The 16,863-nt window shown below is 46.5% G+C and overlaps 1 protein-coding gene across 1 annotated transcript in view; it reads right to left on the reverse strand.

Moving 5' to 3' along the window:
- Positions 1 to 16,863, reverse strand: part of ACE2 (angiotensin converting enzyme 2) — a 45,199-nt gene that overhangs the window by 27,589 nt on the left and 747 nt on the right. The window contains exon 2 of the mRNA XM_063305117.1: positions 195 to 344. Coding sequence (XP_063161187.1) covers positions 195 to 344 — 150 coding nt within the window. The remainder of the gene's footprint in view (positions 1 to 194; positions 345 to 16,863) is intronic.

Consider the following 16,863-nt stretch of genomic DNA (forward strand, 5'->3'; position numbering starts at 1 on the left):
CCTTTATCCTGCAATGGACTGATTTGGGATGATGATGATGATGGGGATGATGATGGGGATGATGATGATGATACTATTACTACTACTAATAATGTATATATCTCAGCAGAATGAAGGAAGAACAGAAATCATTTGGTACATACCACCTGGATGGATTTTAGCATAGAAGTGGCCTATGATATTTGGCAACATACTTGGTCTTTTGTAGATGATTCTGTTGGTCCATTCTGCAGCAGATGAATCTGGAGCCTAATGGTTTCATTAGTAATCTGATTCACATTGAATTTGCTAGCATTCCTGGAGGCTTCTTTATAAAAGTTGGAGAATATGGTGTCTGCTTCATGCTGAAAAAGATTTATTAGAATTTTGAGTTTTTCTATCAGGCTCATTCAGAGTTGAATTGAGGATTCAGAGATTTTCTTCCACTTCTCCTGTCTTTTTTTTTTAATTACACACAATACATTAAGGATTATAGATGTGAAGGTTTTTTAAATCTATTTAATTGCCAGGTTTGCAGAGTAGATTTCTGCCCTGCCAGTTTTATGTCTAGATTTAGAATCTAAAAACATCCACATAAATATGCTGGTCCTAAGGGAAGGAACTTGCTTGTTTTTGAAAATGTACAAGGTGTATGGCACTCTTCAATGTTTTCTTTTTCCAACAAAAATCTTATTCATTCTATAGAGACTGCTGCTGCTGCTTCTGTAGCACTTCCTGAACTTACTGTACAACCAACTAGACACTAGGGAGCATCTAGGGAGACACTACACTTGTGGGTGCACAAGGCATTTTTGCTGTGAAAAGGAAGAAATGGAAAGATCTCCAATCAATTTTCAAAAATAAGCCTGATTTTTTTTAAGATTAACCAAACTTCTCTCCACCTAGCCATTATCCTACTTTAGGTCTGTTGGGAGAACATACATGTATACATATTCATTAAGCTATTCCCTTTCAGGGTAAGCAATGTTATGCACCGTGCAGAAAGGGAGTATGAAATAGTAATCAAAGATATCAAAAACATTACAAAATGAAATATAGCTATACATTGTTGCATAACCACACAATTTACTATACTGTATTTCTTCATTCCTTCTATCCTTGCAAAGCATTCTTGCTTCCACCATGTCCATATTTCACTTTATATATTCTGTTTTGTTTTTTCAACTTCTTACCTCATCTTAATCTGAGGAACTCATCACCTCCATCTTGGTCTTCCCTTTCATCTTGACCCATTCATTCTTCCTTTATAGATCTAATTTACAATTTAATTATCATTCAGTTTGACTTCTTTCATACTAGTCACATAGTTTTGTAGTCAGCCTACTTTCATTCAGCACATGTTCATTCTTGACCCTATCTCTTTTGTTTTATGACACACACTTAATTATCCCATTCTGATCGTATTCAACTCCCTTTTTATGCTTCTCTTGATATATCCAACTCTGATTTCCTCATAACAATGTGGGCAGATGCATGCTCTTATACCCAGCCATGTTTAGTTCTTTTGACAAACACTTATTCCTCAAAATAGGCCATGTAACACACAATATCCTTCCAACTACATTCACATGAGTTAAAATTTATCCATTGATTTTCTAATCTTCATAATCATTCTACCAAGCTACACAAATTCATCTACTCACTCTGATTGTAATTGTTCACTCCATTTTCCTGTCAAACACAACTACCTTGGAGTCTATACTTTAATTTTTAGATTGCATCATGTATTCTGTCTAATATTCACTGCAGATCATTCAGCTTCAACATGACACTTCAGGTCATTCAGTCAACCATCTGCATGTAAAAATACATGTACATTCATGTCCCAATCAACACACCTTTAAGTATTCCTTTTAGATTTAACTATAAACCTATAAGCCTCATGTGGCTCAGAGTGGTAGGCGGCAGTATTGCAACCGAAACTCTCCCCACGACCCGGGTTCGATCCCAGCAGAAGCTGGATTCTCTCTCAGGTAGCTGGCTCAGGCCGACTCAGCCTTCCATCCTTCCGAGGTTGGTAAAATGAGTACTCAGTTTGCTGGGGAAGGTGACAACTGGGGAAGGCAATGGCAAACCACTCCGCTATAGTCTGCCAAGAAAACATCGTGAAAACGGCGTCCCCCCAAAGAGTCAGACATGACTCGGTGCTTGCACGGGGGACCTTTCACCTTTCACCATAAACAAACAACTAAGAGCACATCACACGTCTTTGTCTTACACCCTGCTCAATGTTGAACCATTGCATTTCATATATTTTCATGCATACTTATCTTCATTTTACACTGGCTTTACTATATTCAGCAACCAATCTTCTACTCCATATCAGGAAAAGAACATTCCACAGTTCAAGCTTTATCTACACTTTCTCTAAACCAGCAAATTATAATGAACTTCCTTTTCCCAAATACATATACTTCTCACTGAATTACTGAAGTGCAAAAATCTGATCTGCACCCCCTGCCCAGCATAAAGTCTCATGGCACTTTATTTATTTATTTATTGTTAAAATTTCGATCACCACCCATCTTTCCACTTTTTGTTCAGTGTTACCTGAACAAAGTTTTGTTCAGACCCTTGTGATCAGAATTCTGACCAATGCTTTTGAGGGGATGCTTAACAACCTAATTCTCTGGTAGCTTCTGCATTTTCTCTTGCTCCCTCTTTGTATTGGGGAACAGTAATAGCAGTCATCAGGCACAGAAGCAGCCTTAAACAAGTTGCATAGCCAGTCCATAAGCAAACCATATCCATATTTTAATACTTTTCCATCACACCTGCAGCCTTACCCTTTTCAACCTTCTCATAATATTCATGATTTCTTTGCATCCATTTATGGGGGACACTAATGTTCATAGTATTCATTTCAATATCAAATATATCACTATCATTCCCATTCAAATTCTGAAAATACTTTTTCCAGAATTCTCTTACTTCAGTTTCCTCCCAAATCATTAAATGATTTTTATTCTTAATTCCAATTACCCTGCTGGTGGCTCCTCATTTAACCCTTTTCACCCACTTCCCAAAACATTATTACCTTTTTCCTCTATCTCGTTTAATTGTAACTCTTCCTGTCTTTGACTGCATTCTTTGCAGCTATGTTTTTCTATATTTTATACATTGTACAATATCTTCCTCTTATTTTTTGTAGCAATCATTCTCTTAAATGCAGCTTTAATCATCCGCCTTTTTTTCATTTCATTATTTCACCTAGTGCCCTTTTTCATACTTCCCATTAGTGGAACTCCACATACTTCTGTGGGGCTCTGTAAAATAATTCTTTTGCTGTTTGAGGCAGTTTCCATACTGTCTTTCCTTTTGTCCACCTTCCATTCAATATCTTGAGAAATTAAACTATCTTCTAATATTTTTTTGAACTTGATTGTATTTTCTCTTCCTGCTGCCATTTTTTTATTCTAGTTTTTTTTCCACTTCTTTCCTTTTTTCCATGTCCATTTTTCCCAAGATCACTTTTTGACATTACCAAAAAATAATCTAGCCCACATTCAGAACTTTTCGTTGGATATATCCTACACTAATTTTCTCAGTCTTTAATTATAAACAATCTAATCAATCATGCTTGTAGATTTACATTTATTCCTTTCAGATGTATATGTATTGACAGACCTTTGCTTGAGCTACATTTTCAAAAGAGATCTTCTTCATGGGCCTCTGAATGGGGTAATAACTTTTTCTATATTGTCTTGTCCCCACCATCTATTCATATCACGTAGAAAAATAAAACTTAACTGGATTACATTCATTCAAGAATGTTGCACAACTTTTACCAAAACACATTTCTGGTTCTTAAATTATCATTCACTGGAAGATAGCATGTAACTATCACCAGCCTATGGATTCTTACTTTTATGTGCAACCACAACAATCTAGATGACACCAATTCATACTTTCTGATGTACGTTTTGGTCCTTTCAGCCATAATACAACCTACACCTTCAGTTCCATGCATGAATTAATCAGTTCTACTCCACAAGATCAGATCACCTTCATTCAGATCTGTTGCATCTTTCCCCTTTCTGTTAGTATCACAGATACACAACATTAACTATATTCTTTCTTTTATTCATTTCATTCCTTAATTCATACTTCACTTATATCCCAGGTCATGTCCTTCCATATGCTATGGTCATCACCAGCCTAGCCTATATATATTGAACTCCACTGCCCATCATGGCTTTGGCCAATCAAGGCTTTCACAGAATGCTTTTCAGTAAGAAAGAGAAGGTGCAGACTAGGTTACCAGCCTTAGTTTTACCCATGCCACATGCAGCATCCCCTGTTAATAGTAAGGACTGATCAGAGTGTCAAGGGGTTTGACACATATTGGCTAGGAAGCCTCAAACACAACCATAGCCAGTTTTTACCCCAAGAATGCTCATGTTTTTCTACACCAGCTAGAATTTCTGTTTAGAGGCTACCTTATAAGACAATATACTGCTGCCTGCATTCCACTAGCCCAGAAGCTCATGAAGTATTGTGACACACACTGCTGGTAATGAGAAACCAAACAGAACATGTAATTAAATTACTTTATATATCTATAAAGGAGTTTAACTAGGTGCATAATGTGTTTTAATTGGTGGTGATAAGAGGTCTAGGAATAAACCATGCACAAAGTACTCGATAATATTAATGCAGTCTAACAGGGCTTTTGATATGAAATATAATGTGAAATTGACTAATATATAATGATTGCATTTCACTACTATGTTGCTAAGCAGTGGGTTGTCCAAGTTTGTGTACTACACTAAATGATTCACATTTTTAAAAGCTAAGCCAGGAGAGTCAAAATATCTGTCCAAATGGAATGAATAGGAAGGTACCAATAGCAAATGAGACAGTTTGAATAAGTGTAAAATGAGACATACTGGCCCTGAAAAGCAATAATAAATCCTAACTTTGTTATTGAGGGATGTATCTTAAATTTATAGATTGGTTCTGATGGAAGCCATCTAACTGAGAGGTAAGGTTCATTGGATATAACCATTCAACACTATTATCCAACATAATTGATTTCCAGTAGATTCAAGACAGACAAAATTAAGTACTTCTTCCCATGTTGCATAATTAATTATTGAATTTACTGCCACAGGGTTTAGCACACCCTGAATTAGGGCTGCCCAGGTGCATTGAGAATAAATTTTATAGGAGTTCTAGCCAGCTGTTCATCGGATTTTCAGAACTGGTAATTTTTGGAATGACAAGTGAACACATTTTCTCATAGCTGATATGATGCAAATAATTTACTGAACATTTTTCTTAAATCAAACTCCATCCCACAGAGCTTTGTTTTTTTTTAATCACACTCATCTTTGGAAAATAATAACTGATCGGATCTGACAGTGAGCACTGGAAGAATGGGAGCCAAAGTGGGCCACTGAGAAACACAGCAAGGATATTCATCTGCTTGGAAAATTCCAAGTTTGTTTTAATAAATATTAGCAAATATTTTATGCTATCTACCATCCTTTCAAACAGCCAGATAAGAACTAAGAATGCTAAATTGGAAAAGAAAAAACAGAGTCAAGAAATGGAATAGCCTGCTGGAAAGGGGCATGGCTGGCTAGAATCCCAATGTCATGAGTGCCGTTGAGCTAAAGTAATCAGCGCAATGGCACTCATGACAATGACAAGGAAATAGGTGAAGGGGTACAAGTTAAGTAGCCATCAACCCACAACGACTAACGGCTAACAAACAATAGATAAACGGATCACGGAGCCACCCAAGCCATCAGCAGCAATACCACGGGGATCGCCCAGCTGAAAGCAATCAGCAGAAGAATGAAAACCTGAGGATGGGCGATCCTGGAAACCCTCAACCAATGGCAGGGCAACGCATGGGACAAAGGGGGGTGACGTCACCGAGAGCGAGGGGGCGCTGACCGGCGCGGGGTATTTAAACCCCGCACCGGCGCGCTCCTGTCACTCTCAGCTTTTTTCTAACAACGTTGTACCTATCCTGAAATAAACCAGAGCCTGCTTTGCAACCCAGTGTCTGAACGTTATTCAGAGGTAGGCAGCGCATGACATAAAGCTGAGAGTCATAAACTCAGCCTCGCCGAGCCCCACCGGACGACAACGAGCCGCGGGAGGAGTAGACGGCGAGAAGACCAGCAAGATGAGGCCGGAACGGCGCGGGCAAGGAGGGCGAGCCGCGCGGCAAGAGACAGAGGAGGACCGACCGAGGCCAGAGGCACCGCGGACTCCCGGAGCCATGGACGCCCACCCCACCCGACCCGAGCCTCAGCTCCAACCCCAAGGGGAGATGGCGACGGAGGCAACCCGACCGCGGGAGGGAGCAGCACGACTTCCGAAACCAGCGGAGGACCCCGCGCCCCACATCGCACCCCAGCAACGGGTGTGGAGCGACAGCCCCACGGTGCTCGACACGGAGGAGGACGACGGAGACACCCATCAGACGGAGGAGGAAGCGGACCCGCGGCGGAGGGACGATGAACCCCCCCCCCCGAGGACGCGCCAACGGAACCGGCCCCAGCGGCGGTGCGGGCTGTGGACGAGGAGGCACGAGCTGAACTCGCGGCCATGCGGGCTCAGCTGACGGAACTCCGGACCATGCTCCAGGCGCTTATGCCCCCCGCGCCACCCAATGACGTCCCCGCACAAGCCTACACCCCGAGCGAAGCACCGAACCCACACGAGCCAGCGGAGAGCCAGCAGACGGCACAGGCGGCCGACACCACATCCCGGGAAGCGAGAGGCGGGGCCGCGCAAAACGCCCGGGCCCCAAAGGACTTCCCCATCTTCTTCGATGGGACCCCCTCAAAACTCTCGTTTTTCGTCACCAACGCTAGGGAGTTCATGGGGAGGCACGGACACTCCTATGACTCCGAGGCCGACAAGATCGGCGCCGTGGCGATCAAACTCCAAGACAGGGCGGCGGACTGGTACGTCCAACTGTACGAGTCCAGCTCCCCCGCCCTCGCCACCTTCCCTGCTTTCATCAACGAGATGAAAAACTATTTCGAAGACCCCCTAGCTAAAGTACGGGCGAAAAGCGCACTCCAGAGACTTAAACAGGGCGCACGCACGGTCCCTGACTACGCCCTGGAGTTCAAAGCCCTCGCGGGAAAGGTCTGCGACTGGTCTGAGACCACCCTGCTGGAAATCTTCAAAAAGGGGCTCAACCGCGACGTTCTCCAATGGGCCCTCTACCGCGACGACCCAGAAACGTTACACGGGTGGATCCACCTCGCGGGGAAAGCCGAACACGCGCACCGCACCTTCCTTATGACAACCACGGAAGACACAAACTACGTCGGGAAAAAGGTACCCGCACCACACGGGGGGATGGCCGGCCCCATATACCCAAAAAAGAAGTTCAACCGGGAGCCCTGCGGGAGGTGTGGCAAATTAGGGCACAAGACGGCGGACTGCTTCGCCAACCGACCGCCGACCAGCGCGCCCAAGCCCGCCCCGAAAATTAGCCCCAAACCACCCAACCCGGGGCCGCCCCCTCACCGCCGAATGACCGTGGCCACAGCGACACCGGAAGAGGGCTGGGACGCTTACTGGGGAGAAGAGGACAATACCGACCCCGACCAGCCGGCGGGAAATGCTCCCCGCTTGCCCTGAAACGCGTGGCGAGGCAGGCGGCGGGACAGCAACGCGAACCACCTCAACGAAACGACAAAAGCTCCGTAATATTGGCAGCAATTCAACTCTCTGCCGGCAACGGAGCCACCACGGCCGCGGCACTAGTGGACTCGGGGTGCTCAAAAAACCTTATCCACCCCGACCTAGTCGCCAAACTCGAACTCCGCTGCTTCCCCCTCCCCACGCCGCTGGCATTCCACCAGCTGGACGGCTCCACAGCGGGGGGGAAACCAGCCACGCTACAAACCGAGCCGGTCACCCTGCAAATGGGCACTCACACCGAGCGCACATCGTTCGTAGTCACGCCCATCGGACGGCCCATTGCAGTCCTGGGGATGCCATGGCTCGCGAAAAACAACCCGCGGATCAACTGGGCGACCCGCACCTTCACATTCGGCGACGGCGAGTATCGAGCACCAGTACCAGCTGGCAAAAGCAACCCCACGGTAGGACGAGCGGAGGCGACCACACAAGACAACGCCGCTACCACTGCAGACCTACCGGAACAATACGCCGACTTCTCCGAGGTCTTCGGAGAAGCAGAGGCAGACCAACTACCCCCCCACCGCAAGACGGATTGCCGAATCGACCTACTGCCCGACGTCCCCCTACCTAGACCAAAGATCTATTCGATGACCCCGAAGGAGATGGCAACCCTCCGGGAGTTCATCGATAAAAACCTAGACAGGGGATTTATAGAGCCAGCATGCTCTCCGGTCGGAGCCCCCGTCCTATTCCGGGAGAAGAAAGACGGGACCCTACGGCTCTGTACCGACTACCGGGGCCTAAACGCGGCTTCCCTGTCCAACAAATACCCCTTACCCCTGGTGAAGGACATGCTCGCCCACCTGTCCACGGGCAAAGTCTTTTCCAAATTGGACCTGCGCGAGGCGTACTATCGCATCCGAATCAGGGAGGGGGACGAATGGAAGACGGCGTTCAACTGCCCCCTAGGCGCTTTCCAGTACAAGGTACTGCCCTTCGGACTCGCGGGGGCCCCTGGGGTGTTCATGCAGCTCATCAATGAGGTACTGCATGAACATCTGTTTAAAGGGGTCCTGGTCTACATCGACGACGTCCTTATTTACACAAAAACATACGAGGAACACGTAACCTTAGTCAGGCAAGTCCTCGACAAGCTCAGAAGGGCGCAGCTCTATGCAAAGCCCGCAAAGTGCGAGTTTCACAAAGACCGCCTAGACTATTTGGGGTATCGAATCTCCGGGGACGGCATCGAAATGGACCCCGCAAAAGTCGAAGCGGTACTAAACTGGGAGCGGCCCCGCAACAGACGGCAACTACAGAGCTTCCTGGGATTCGCGAATTTCTACAGGTCCTTCGCCCGGGGGTTCGCTGAGATAGCCCTCCCCTTAACGGACCTCCTCAAAACCAAAGGGGTGGGGGACACCAGACGCGCCAAGAACCCAGGCACAGTGCTGAATTGGACTCCCGCGTGCCAGACCGCATTCGACAAGCTGAAAGCGCTGTTCACGACGGAGCCAATCCTCGCGCACCCGGACCCAGAACGGCCGTTCGTGGTCCAAGCCGACGCCTCAGACTTCTCCCTGGGAGCCATCCTCCTACAAAAAGACTCCACGGGGCTCCTGAAACCATGCGCCTACCTGTCAAGGAAGTTCTCCGAGACAGAGAGGCGATGGCACGTCTGGGAGAAAGAAGCCTTTGCGGTGAAATCGGCACTAGAAACATGGCGTCACCTACTCGAGGGAGCCACCCAACCATTCGAGGTCTGGACGGACCACCGGAACCTCGAGGCCCTACGAACGCCTAGACGCCTTAGCCCAAAACAGGTCCGATGGGCACAATTCTTCAGCCGCTTTGATTTCCAGTTGAAGTTCATGCCGGGCAAGAAGAACTTCCTGGCCGACGCCCTCTCCCGACTGCCCCAAGACGAAGAGCCCGCCCCAGACACCATTGGGACAGTCCTATCCGCCTCGCAACTGGGGATGGCCGTGACCACCCGAAGCGGCGCACGAAGGCAGCTCGACGCTACGGCGCAGCCGACGGCGGGACAACCGGCGACGGAAAGAAGGCAACCGCAACTACCAGGGGGAATGCGCACGGACCTCGCCGCCGCCCTCAAAACCGACCCCTGGTTCCTGGCAAACCCCGACAAGGTAACGATGGCGCAAGACCTAGCATGGGGGGAAGGCAGAATCTACGTCCCGGACTCGCAACGCCAGGCGATCTTGCATAGGTCACACGACGCCAAGCAAGCGGGACACTTTGGGTTCCTCAAGACCCTACACCTAACACGGCGGCAATTCTGGTGGCCCGCGCTCAGGCGAGACGTAAAAACCTACGTGGCGTCCTGCCCAACGTGCGCTAGGGCCAAACGGGCACCAGGCAAACCCGCGGGGCTATTGCAACGGGTGGCAGAACCCTCCCGCCCATGGGAGGAAATCTCTATGGATTTTATAGTGGACCTCCCACCCAGCCAGAAGAAAACGGCCATTTGGGTGGTGAAGGACTACTTCTCAAAGCAGGCCCACTTCATCCCCTGCACGTCAGTCCCATCCTCACAACAACTAGCCAAACTCTTCCTCATCCACGTGTACAGGCTACACGGATGTCCCGCACGTGTGGTGACCGACAGGGGCACACAGTTCACCTCCAAATTCTGGCGGGCCTTCTTGAAGCTGACGGGGACCCAACAGGCCCTGTCTACGGCTTGGCATCCGCAGACGGACGGAGCCACTGAGGTTCTTAATGCCACCTTAGAGCAATTTATACGATCCTATACGAACTACCACCAGGACGACTGGGCTGAACTGCTCCCGTTCGCCGAAGTCGCATACAACAACGCCGTCCACACGAGCACGGGAAAAACCCCGTTCGAAGTAGTCTCGGGGCGCGACTTCGTCCCCATACCGGAGCTACCTCAACCCCCGGAACCCCAGGTGGACGCCAGCGACTGGGGACGGAAGATCGCGGAAGCATGGCCAGTAATCACGGCGGCGCTGAAGGAGGCACAGGCTGCTTACAAAGAGCAGGCCGACAAGCACCGGCGCCAACAACCGACGTTCCAGGCGGGGGATATGGCCTATCTCTCCACCAAGTTCCTAAAGTCAACCCAACCCTCGAAAAAACTGGGGCCTAAGTACATCGGGCCGTTCCGAGTCACGCAAATAGTGAACCCGGTAGCAATACGCCTGGACCTGCCACACAACCTCCGGAGGCTCCACCCGGTGTTCCACACCAGCCTCCTAAAACCGGCAACCACCTCCCGATGGCACCCAAGCACGCCTCAGCCCGCACCGCTTATGATCGACGGGCAACACCACTTCGAGATAAGGGACATCCTCGACTCACGCAAGCAACGAGGAACCCTACACTATCTGGTCAGGTGGAAACACTTCCCCCACCCGGAATGGGTGGCGGCGCACAACGTTAAAGCGCCTGACCTGACCAGAGCATTCCACCGGGCATACCCCGACAAACCGCAATCAAGGTCAGCAAAACCAACCCCCCCCCCCGCAGGCCTCCCCCCGCCTCCCGTGCCCCAAGGGAAGGGGCCCCCCCCAAGCCCGCGACTTGGGTGGACCTCCCCCCCCCCGGGACTCACTCCCCCCGCCCCGGGCCCACGGGGTGGTGACAAACGATCGCCAGCACCCTCCCCCCGCCCCCTGGCCGCGGGGGAGTGGCAAGCAAGTCAACAGGGCAACCTGGGGGCAACGCCCAGGAGACACAACAAAGGCGACGCACTCCAAATAAGCAAAAAAGGGCCCTACCTGGAGCTGAGCAGCACCCGACCAGCCACGCCTCAAACAGGGTGTGGTTGGAGCATGCGCACGCCAGGTCAGAACCCGAGCATGCGCACCATGGACACACCCTGGGAAGGCACGTGGTAGAGGGAGGAGCAAAGGGAGGGGCGACAACTACTCCGGCGGGAACTTTGAAAAAAAAAAAAAAAAAAAAAAAAAAAAATGGCGTTTTGACAGCTCCATGGGGAAAACCCAGAAACCCGGGGGAGAACACTATTCGGAAAGGGGGCAGTATGTCATGAGTGCCGTTGAGCTAAAGTAATCAGCGCAATGGCACTCATGACAATGACAAGGAAATAGGTGAAGGGGTACAAGTTAAGTAGCCATCAACCCACAACGACTAACGGCTAACAAACAATAGATAAACGGATCACGGAGCCACCCAAGCCATCAGCAGCAATACCACGGGGATCGCCCAGCTGAAAGCAATCAGCAGAAGAATGAAAACCTGAGGATGGGCGATCCTGGAAACCCTCAACCAATGGCAGGGCAACGCATGGGACAAAGGGGGGTGACGTCACCGAGAGCGAGGGGGCGCTGACCGGCGCGGGGTATTTAAACCCCGCACCGGCGCGCTCCTGTCACTCTCAGCTTTTTTCTAACAACGTTGTGCCTATCCTGAAATAAACCAGAGCCTGCTTTGCAACCCAGTGTCTGAACGTTATTCAGAGGTAGGCAGCGCATGACACCCAAGCAAGAGCATGAAATGAATAAGAATCCATAAAAACATTTTGCTTAAGATCCTACTTTTATTTTTATATCACACAGCACCATTAAATTCAGCTATCCTCCCAACTTTATGCTTATTGCAAGGTAGATTTTGTTCCATGGATCTTGGCGAAGGAAACAAGGAAGCTCTCCAGAAATGAAAGAACAGAAAGCTCTGTCTTCAGGGAGCACAACTGAGAGCTTGTGAAAGACTAATCCCTAGGTGCTAACCCAATGTGATGAAGCAAGAATGGGTTCTTGCTGATGCAGAGGAAATAGCCAGTTTCAGTGATGAAGACTGGTACCCATCTCATAGCTTTGTTAACTCCTGAGCTCCTTGTTAACTCCTCAGTGACAGATAGCCATATCAGTCCCAAGTAACAAGTAAATGTAAAATTTCCCTCAAGCTGAACTCATTGTACTCATCCCTAGTGACTTTATGGGGATATCCATGCCTGCTGCTTTCTTGGAAATAATATGGATATGGTTTGCCATTGCTTTCTTCTAAGATATTCTTTCTATTTCAATATTTCAATATTCTTTCAATTTCTTGGTCCAGCATGCAGTATTAATATTATCCTGCTTAAATACTAATCATATCCAACCAAAGTCAGCTGGGTGCTACTTCCATCTGTAGGTCACAACTAACAACAGATCCAAATTCTGGAATTAAAAAAGTATTTAAAAAGTAGCAACCACAAATCTAAAGAAAAGTATTTTAGCTGTTTTTCAGTAATTCATGAAGATGCTGTCTTAGCTTACCTTTACTGTATCTTAATTCATAACCTGGGCCCATCCAATTGTCCTGGATTTCAGTGACCATCATTCTGGCCAATAACCATGCTGGCTAAAGATGATGGAAACTGCCATCCAACACATCTGGAAGGTGATGGACTGGAGAAGGTTGTCTTAGATGAGTAACTTCTGTGTATTAAACAACCTTGCTGAGATCACAGTTCTTAATACGTTATTCTAATGGCTTGAGCATTAGAAGAAATGGGCTGATATCCCTAACAGATTCAGCTAATGATAATTAGTTACCAGAAGATCAAGCAGGAGCAAAATGTGTGAGCTTAACTGCTGAAATTGATAAACTTAAAATTCCAAAGTCATTTACATAATTTAAAAACATCATTTCCATGTACACGTATGCCACTGTATGCTTATTTCCATAAATAGATAATTTCCATAATGATGAAATCTATTGTGTTTTATGTGGAACTAGACAACCTGTGACCCCTTGGGTCGTTGTTTCAGTTGGGTCATCCTTTCAGAGATATTTCCTTACCTAAACAGAGAAACAGAATGACCACAGGCAGGCAAAAAAGCAGTGGGTGCATGAATGACTTCTGACTTTCTGCTGGCTTCCCCATTGACTTTGCTTGTGGGAAGCTGGCAGGGAGCATCAGAAATCACTCCTCCTCCTCCTCGGCTGACCTGCAGAACTGCCTGCCACTTTGCTGGGGGAAGTGGGGACAAAGGGAGCTGCAAATCTTGAGGAAAACTGCTTCCCTGTTCCCCATCCCTGCAGGTCCCCAAGGGCCCCCTTCCTCCAGGGAGGAAGAGACCTCACCCATCAACCACTGGCACCCTCCAGCCAGCCCTACCTCACCAGCAGACATCTGAGTCACTCCCTCATCCTTCACTTGCTGCCTACTGCTGTTAACAGATTTCATATTTCAGCCTCAGTTCCAAAGCAGCCAATCGCTGCTTGTCTATTGGGCCTTGTTGCCAGCTGACTGGGTGCAGGGGCCAGAGGGAAGCAGGAAAGAGGGTGGGGATACACCACTCCCATCTTCTGTTGTTCCATGGAATCCATGACTTTCTGGAAAGTGTAATCAGAAGGCACAGCGGTGCTGAAACGGCCACAACTTTGCCAAATTTCAGTCCCATGGGAGTAATAGGTCCTGGATTTTAGATGCATTCTTTAAGTTAGCTCATTTGAAGTACGTTGATTCAAAAATTGTTGCCCTATGATGCACCATTTCACCCAGTTGAAGGTTTCAAATAGACACAAGAGTTTTAGTAGTATATAGATAACGTATTCCAACTATAGATTCATTACATCCTGTTCATAGTTTAAACTGCAGTTACACTTTTCTGTAATATATGCAGTATCAGTTGTGAATTACCTAAATTTTCATTAACATGTAGGCCAAACATGTTTCTCCACATCCATGTAACATTTAATAATTCTAAAGAGCTAAAGCAAAAAAAGAAAATCTTGTTCATGGCAATGATAATTTGTGTTAGTAACCACTATTTCATTCAAGGAAATGCAAATATGCCAAACTAATCAAACATAGTCACTGATTCCAAACTAAAACTACAAACCTAAAGCTCACTCTAAATTGAAAACAGAGCTACAATATTAATAAATTGTGACATAAACATAGTGAAATATATGTAAGAAACATACACAAGAATGGGAAGATTCAGGACAGGAGAGATAATATATATATCATATGCGCTCTATATGGGACTGCCTTTGAAAAGCACTCTGAAGCTTCAGTTGATCCAGAATGCAGTTCTGGGAGCATCAACATTTGCCCATGCTACACTGCCCTTGTGCGAGCTGCAATGGCTATCAGTGTGATTCCAGGTGCAATTCCAGGTACTAGTTATTGCCTTTAAAACCCCACATGGCACAGGGCCAGATTACTTGCAGGACTGCCTCTCCCTGAGAGTTTCAGCCACTCTCACCAGATCCAACAAGGTGGGTGTGCTCTAGGTCCCCTTTGTCAAACAATGTAGGAAGAAAGCTGTGTTAGTCTATGCTAGCAATAAATAAATAAAAGACACAAAGTTTCATGAGCTGCAGCTTTTAATTTGTTAAATTGGAACAAATGTTTAAAGCTAAAATGTATTAGCTGGAAGAAGGTGCTACCAGATGCCATCTGATGTTCCACAAAACAGTGTCTTCTGGTGAAGACATGCCTTCTCTGTCCCAGTGGCTGCCCTATAGAAGAGCTTCCCCATGAGAACTGGAGGACCCCACTTTTCTGGCCTTCCAAAAGGCAGTAAAGACCTAATTCTTCCTGCAGGTGCTGGGCCTCAATGTTAGTTCAGTCTAATATAGGTGTAGTTTGTGTAATGAGTCTGTTATATGGTTCTCGGCTATGGTATTACAATTATTTGAATTCTGTTTCTGTATTTTGTGGATAGAGGCATGATGATAGTAATGATGGTGATGACAGATTGTTGTTACCTGCTCATGTTAGTAGATTGGGATATACTTGCAAATAACTTGCAAGGGTTTCTGACTGACATCAACAGCAGCAACTAAAAAACATTCTCCAAAATTTAGGTGAAAAAGAACGTGCAGTAGAAAATCAGGAGTGGATTCATGTTTGGAAGCACTTGGGAGCTTGGCCATGGTACTGAAGGGTTAGCCTTTCTCAACCTTTTGACGCTGGAGGAACCCTTGAAATATTTTTCAGGCCTCGGGGAACCCCTGCACATTCAGGCTCAAATATAGGCCAGAAGTTACAAAATGATTATATTTGTTTCATGTGAGGGCCTGTATGTATGCATTAACAGTGTTCTTAAACTAAAAATAAAGAATGAAACTTACTTCTTTAATGTGAAGTTGCCTGAATTAGAAATAATTTTTTAAATAAATCGTGTTCTCCCAGGGAACCCCTGGTGACCTTTCGCAGAACCCTGGTTGAGAAACCCTGGGTTAGAGGACAACATATGTCTGCTGACTTCAGCCACCTGCTTGGTGTATCACCTTTCTAAATCTCTGCAGGGCAATGAGGACAGGGCTGACTTTAAAACAGACAAAGAGCTTGGGGTGAAAGTTAGGTGTCCCCCATTCTGCACATTGGTTCCAATCTGTGTCTTGGCTACCATCCACTGTTTTATCAGAATAATCAAAATCAAGAAGTAGGGCAGCATATGACATGCTACACATCTAGTTTAGGCCTCATCGTTCTGATTAAAAAATAAAATAGCTTAAATAGGCTGGAAATCTGCTTACTCCAATTTAAATCTTGTGATGGATATTATACAATTCTCAAGGTACAAGCTTTAGGGCAGGAGTTAGCAAAACTGATCTTTCCTCATTAGATGACTGCTTCTGAAGTATGAGCTGCCTGTTTTCCTTCCAGCTGGTCATTAGAAAAACTCTGTGGTGTTAAGAGGCATTGCTCACCTTTGTTTGTTCCTTCATTTGAGAAGCCTGAGCTGGATTGTAAGCCTGAGCGGTGTCCACTCCCCTACCCCACTTGATTTGTATGCCACCCTCAAAAAGTACTTGTAGAGCCCAGCAATAAAATTATATGCCATTCACGAAGAAATTCACAATTCTAATAGTCAAATGTACCAGTAGGAGGAAATCAGAATAGGGTGAAGTGGGGTATCTTGAAGTTCATTACACCTATAGAAAGCTATTGGGATTGCTAAGGAATAACAAAACTGTGGAATATAAACTTATAAATAAATAGAATCAGTAATGATGGGCTTTAAACAGAATAGCTGTAGTTCCAGTGGATCCTTCTGTTCTTCCATGATATGCCCCCCCTTCTGCCTGACATAATTAATTAATATGAATATTTAAATGTCCTAACTTGCCTTAACATATTTTAACAGAATTGAAACCAGGGACGCAATGGGCGAAAAACTGAGAAGGAAAAAAAGATGCTTCTTCCATCCCAACAGGAGAAAGGAGGATCTCCCTCCCATCAGACATGGGACTGCTGTGTAAATATTATTGAAAGCCATAGAATAGAACAAA

The sequence above is a fragment of the Candoia aspera genome, chromosome 5, assembly GCF_035149785.1.
Source record: "Candoia aspera isolate rCanAsp1 chromosome 5, rCanAsp1.hap2, whole genome shotgun sequence".
Lineage (NCBI taxonomy): Eukaryota > Metazoa > Chordata > Lepidosauria > Squamata > Boidae > Candoia > Candoia aspera.